The sequence below is a fragment of the Arachis ipaensis genome, chromosome B03, assembly GCF_000816755.2.
Source record: "Arachis ipaensis cultivar K30076 chromosome B03, Araip1.1, whole genome shotgun sequence".
NCBI classification, from domain to species: domain Eukaryota; kingdom Viridiplantae; phylum Streptophyta; class Magnoliopsida; order Fabales; family Fabaceae; genus Arachis; species Arachis ipaensis.
In genome coordinates this window covers 22,356,851-22,362,687 of record NC_029787.2, presented here as the reverse complement: position 1 = coordinate 22,362,687, position 5,837 = coordinate 22,356,851, and the positions used below count along the sequence as shown (strand labels likewise).

At 33.5% G+C, this 5,837-nt stretch overlaps 1 protein-coding gene across 5 annotated transcripts; it reads right to left on the bottom strand.

The window, feature by feature from the left end:
- Positions 1,871–5,817, bottom strand: LOC107629834 (U11/U12 small nuclear ribonucleoprotein 25 kDa protein). Of its 5 annotated transcripts, none has more exons than XM_021118416.1 (7): positions 5,668–5,771; positions 5,207–5,301; positions 4,802–5,003; positions 4,608–4,713; positions 4,314–4,413; positions 2,497–3,836; positions 1,871–2,054 (listed from the first exon to the last, which is right to left on the bottom strand). In XM_021118416.1, the coding sequence occupies exons 2-6, from the start codon at positions 5,288–5,290 to the stop codon at positions 3,720–3,722; spliced, it is 609 nt and encodes a 202-aa protein (XP_020974075.1). In that variant the 5' UTR covers positions 5,291–5,301; positions 5,668–5,771; the 3' UTR covers positions 1,871–2,054; positions 2,497–3,719. The 5 variants fall into 5 exon arrangements, with proteins under 5 accessions (XP_020974075.1, XP_016188233.1, XP_020974073.1 ...); XM_016332747.2 differs by having other exon boundaries at positions 5,261–5,301; XM_021118414.1 differs by lacking the exon at positions 5,207–5,301 and having other exon boundaries at positions 1,871–2,080; positions 5,668–5,817.

Sequence of the window (5,837 nt, the reverse complement as noted above, 5' to 3'; positions counted from 1 at the left end):
TAATTACTGCTTATACTATTATTATGATAATTATAATTATTAAAAATGATAACTATATATTAAAAATGTTTATCGTTATTTTCAAAGGCATAAATACGTTTTTTTTAATGTTTATGAATTGAGTAATTGACCAATCAACTCTTTATCAATAGAAAAAGAAATCATAAATTTTAGAAGTTCAGAACATTTCCCAATGCTTGTTGAGAAACTAGTAGAGAACAAGATTGTTAGGGGTGAGCACGGGTCGGTTTGGTTCGGGTTCAAGGTAAAATTAGAACCGAACCAATCAAAAAGTAATTGGTTTGGTTTGGTTCGGATTTGTGTTTTTTTGTGCTTGTACCCGAACCAACCAAACCGATTAAGAGCGGATTAGTTCGGTTCGAGTAGCGGGTACCCGATGATTTTGAAATTTATAAAAAAAAAATCAAATTGGCAAATTTTTATCTTAAAAATTCAAGAAATACAATAAACATGTAACATCAACAGAAATAATGCAAACATATTAAATACCAAATACATTAAAAACTAAACTCATAAAAATCCAAACATATTAATAGTAAATAATCTTGTCTAATGAAAATATAAAAGTGCAATAAAAATATTAGAAGTTAAATACAAAAGTCTAGTGAATAATCTTTGAAAGAAGCTAAAACTAAAACACATTAAAATCTAAACATTAGTAAGACAGGATTAGAGTTATGAGTTAGAAAACACATAAAAAGTCATATATATATATATATATATATATATTATTTAATTAATTATGATCGGGTATACGGGTTGGTTCGGGTTCCGCGCCCCCAAAATCGATACCCGAACCAATCATCAGCAAATGTCATTGGTTTAGTTCGGGTTGGACCCGATTACCCATCGATTTTAGAACCAATTTGATTGGTTTGGTTCGGATTCGGGTGGATAATCGGGTACCCACTACCCGTGCTCACCCCTAAAGATTGTAATTTTATCTTTTTCTTGATGGGAGAAGGGAAGGACAAGTTTTTCTTCATCATGACTATTAGACGAACAATTCTACCTACAAAATTCGACCATGCATTATTATTATAATAGTAGAAATAATTATTTTACAAATTTGTTACTTAAATAATGATTTAAATATATAAATTGCTTACATATTGGGAAACATTTCAAGTGCACCAAGATTTTAATTAATATATATTATATATATTTTTTATAATTCAAATCAACAGTTAAAACAACTGAAACACCCACAACTGGAACACCAAAAGTCTTTTGGTGCACTTGAAATATTTCCTATACATTGTATAAAATTGATCTCAAATAAATCATCTTACTCAGCATAATAGCATTTAGTGTTCTTTACTTCTTTATTATACGTCAAAAAGCAACGTTTGCAGCGCGGCGTGGTGCTTGCCCCCGTGGTTTCAATTTTTAATTAATATATTATTTTTCTGTTTATGTTTTCACCGGTATAATGTATTTAGTGCTAGGCCTCATTTGTTTGTTATTCCAGAATAAAACAAGTACTCTTTTAATAAAATAAATATTTCTGAGATAAAATGAGTTATTTGTTTTATACTATTAAAGATCAAATAGAAACAAAAAATATATAATTTATTATGATTTTTGAAAAGTTTAGAAGATGCAGATAGAGAAAGAGAATTTTAGGTCTTTTTAAAATAAATACAAAAAATAGATTAATTACCAAGATACGTATCGAAAAGGTGAAAACTCACTTGCAGTAATTTTTATGTGAAATTAATATTTGAGAACCATTAGATAATTTGACAAGTTTGACTAAATCATTATCCAACAGTCCTCAATTATCAATTTCACAGAACTACATGTGAGTCTTCATCTTTTATTTAACTTACATTACACTCTTGTGGTCTGTGAACCGCACTGCCCTTCTCTTTCCTTTATCTCGAGTAATCTCTTCTAGCAATTCGAGGAAACACCATCCACATTCCAACAGTAGACATCATTCTCAGGTCCGCAACGCCATCTTTGTTCCCAAGTAGCATGATGACACTCTCTTCTGAATTCATAAGAGCACAAAGTAGTTTCTACTGTACCTAAAAAAAGATATCACACTGCAAAACTAGATAAAACAGTTCAAACAGAGGCATAACCGCAGAACCAGAAAACAGCATAACGTTTTCAGTCAACTCAACACATCAAAAAAACACACTACACGAGTCTGAGTCCAATGAACAATTGAAGATGACCAAGTAACAGATCAAACCCACAGAATATCCAATACAAAAACAACTCATCATTTCAAGAGTGCAAAACATAGGAAAGCTTAATTAGCAACCAGAAAATGCAGAGCGCGACTAGGAGGATTGTGTTCAAAAACATCAAGCATACACAGTGGAATAGTGCAAACAAAAATTTATCAAATAAAAGTTTAACACAAGATCAGACAGCGGCCATAAAACCTCATTTCATGAGTTTAGTATCACCTCATTATTTGGACAACGTAAACCATCACTATAGTAAGGTACAAGAGAGTACCTCTTGAAGTGACGTCTTGTGGAATTTGATGTTTGTCCCGCACACGATGAGCCACACAACTGCACGACCTCTAGCTCATCCACACAAACACATTTATGCCAAGAGTCTCCTCTTCATTATCCAAATCTTGTTCTCCGTTGCCCTTTGATGAACAATAACCCTTTAAGAATTGGAGAGGGTGGTATCTAGGTATTTCACTATTGAAGAGGAATTGTGTTTTTCACTTAAGTGTATCCCCAAAGCCCTCTAGCCTCACTTGAGTTCCCTTGACCTTTGTCCCCACCACCAATCATGACCCAGCAAGCACAAGCAGCATAAGACGAAAATAGAATCAGAAATCACTGAGAAATGGATGAGAGGAAGAGAGACAAAAGAAATAAACATGTAACTATTGGGGGCTTAGGGTTTTAATATGATGGGAAGTACTAAATTGAGTCCTACAAATGACCAACGGCAACTCACGGTTGTTAAATTGAGGGACTTATTTAGGCATATTTGAAATTGGGGGACAAGATTGATTCACCAGTTGAATACTTGAATTCGAGACCATTTTGGCATTATCCCTATATTAGCTCTAGGACATGTAACTAACAGTTTAAACATTCATTTTGACAATGAAAATTACTGAGCACTTGAACCTATCTAGTATCTAGCATGACAACAAGAGCTCAATCAATCAATGATGGCAACTTGATCTTGTATTGCAGACGACATTGTCAAACATTCAAGGGATAAAACTCCAGCGTAGTGATGGCAGGTTTGCAGCAAAAAGATGGGAATTTGAGAATTTCTATGGATTATAATTATTAAAAAAATAAAAATAAAAAGAACAGAAAAAGTTAAGAGTTCAGAAAATAGAAATGATTTTCTAAACAAGTAAGCTAAACCACAGGTTAACTATCCATTAAATGCTAAACTACTGGATTTTATGAGTTAGGTGGTTGGTGAGTGGTGACTTCAAAGGTTGGGACTCAAGACATTGGGGTTTAGTGCTGGACCAATAGTGAAATTCAGCTGAATATAGTTAGTTATAAAGAAGTATGATCGGGACTTGGGTATTATGGGGTGCCCAAGGTCTCACATCGAGTAATATGAGATTTTGATGTTTTATTTAAGAAGAGTGGTTCCTTCCCTTAATAGCCTGTTTCTGTTAGTGCAGGTAACAGAGAACTCAAACCTCTCAACCATTTTAAGATATCATAACAAGCTATGACACCATGGGCTCAGTCTTCACAATTTTTTTCATGTGAAAGCTTATTAAGGCCATGAAAAAAGCGATGCTTTCTCCTCTTTGAATGCCTACGAGACTCTTTGGTCATGACAAAGGACACAAAATGCACCTGCATAAGCAAAATGTTTTCAATGAAGTTAATGAAAGTTTTTAGTAGGATGCAATTTTTTTATGGTAAAGTTGATGAATATGATGATTTCTATTTCTTAATTGATACAATTGAGTTATTCAAGACATTTGAAATAACATGTTCTATTAGTTGTATCATTATAATGTCAAAAGTAAGCAACTCACATACTTCACAGAAAAAAATATCAATACATAACCATTTTTAAAACTCTATTTTTTACTACATATATTAGAATAAGTATAATAAATCCATGCCACGGGAAAACTTATTAAACAATCTTTTGTAAATTGATGACCCCTGATCCTCCATGGTTTTTGTAATATCCGTTTTTGTTGTTAATAATATTTCTTCTCTTGTTAAAAAAATGCTATAAAATAAAGAAGATTACAGGAAAGAAAATGGACAAGATAAACACAATCCAATGATCCATAAAGACTTAGAATTTGCTAGACAAACCTGGGAATTATTACGTATGCCAAAATTCTGAAGCGGATCATCATCATGTAGGAGTTTGTTGTTATGATATGCCAAGCAATAATTTGCCCATACATGCTTCCTGCAATTGCATCAAGGTTTGCATTGCTTTCTGTATTAAATCATTATTAAGGTAGCTTTGTTGTGAGGATGTTAGACTAATATGCTATTGCTAAGTGCCCTGGCCCTATTCCTATATCAAAAGAATAAAAAGATGCTATTGCTAAGATGTAAAAGAGAAAAAAGGACAAGAAAGATGGAAAACTGCTAACCCACCAAGAAATATGGCGATGACCCAAACCGGATTGCTCCATGTCATTCACTTTCTTCTTGATAGCAAGTTTTAAATCTTTGACTGTTGCTGAATTCATCACTGTCACCTCTTCACCAGCAAAGAAATCACAGGTCAACTAGAGCTTTAAAAATCTGCACATCCATAGGACACTGAAGAGAGCAACTAATTATATTACCAAATGAAGTTCCATCTAGTTTTAAGACAGAGAGACGCATGGCACTGCCAAGTTCAAGGCTGAGGAGGGTATCAACATCTGCCAAGGTCGGATTCTTGGGGACATCAGACAGCAGAGGATCATCCAACAACACTCTCAGCATTGATTGCAGTTTTGCCTTCTTCAAACCACCTTCATTGTATTCATACTCTCCCACATCAATCTTCATCAGACCAAGAACAATGAACTCATTATTAGTAGATTCAAGAAGGAAATGGGCTGGTCTAGGCCAGCATAAATTTGGGTTATCCCAAACTAACATAGTTCGATCTAGTCCGGTTCAAAAGTGATGCTCCAAAAGTAGGGATAGAAAGATACAAATTAGGATATATTTTTCATTATCCATTCCACCCTTTTCCCATGTACCTGAAATTTGCCACCAACCCAGTTCCCCAACAGGTTTCCTATCTTGAACCTTACCTGAGCAGTACCCGTGAGCCTGCCGTACATGACATCCCACCCTGCTCCAATGTTCATATTGTAATTGTAGTAGTAGTTTATTTGAATTTTAATACCAGAAATACAAAATTCAATAACACTTTTTTGAAAATCTCTACCCAAATATACTTGTTTAAGAACTGAGAACTTGCAAAAGGATATCAGTTATTAATATTACAATAGCAGCTATATTAAACCTAACGAATTTCAATCTGAGCTTTTTAAGTGTATCTAATGTCATCTTGATAAACATTTTCTGATATATCCCTAAATCAAAACTAAAAAGAGTTACCAAACTGCAAGCAAGCATCAAATTATTGAAATTCATTTAGCGACCAAAGTCTTCCAATTTTAGCAAACAAATTGATTTCTTTGTTTGATTCACTCACTTGATTTGATAGTGCAGAAGAGTTGCTACTCTCTCTTGCAGTTGCATCTGGAATTTTTAGTTGGCTTTGGGAACTCCCTTCTGCATCCATTAAGACTAGGCGGAAAATAAAAAAGTAAAAATAACAAATAATCTTAGAAGATTAACAAATAAACAAAAATATAAAAAACA

Excerpts from the sequence above, each read along its gene's own strand:
- LOC107629834 (XM_021118414.1), bottom strand. The coding sequence starts at position 5,757 with ATGGATGCAGAAGGGAGTTCCCAAAGCCAACTAAAAATTCCAGATGCA. Across the intron at positions 4,714-4,801 it reads ACTAGATGGAACTTCATTTG|AGGTGACAGTGATGAATTCA; the intron begins GTAATATAATTA and ends TTGCTGGTGAAG. Across the intron at positions 3,837-4,313 it reads GCATACGTAATAATTCCCAG|GTGCATTTTGTGTCCTTTGT; the intron begins GTTTGTCTAGCA and ends TTGCTTATGCAG.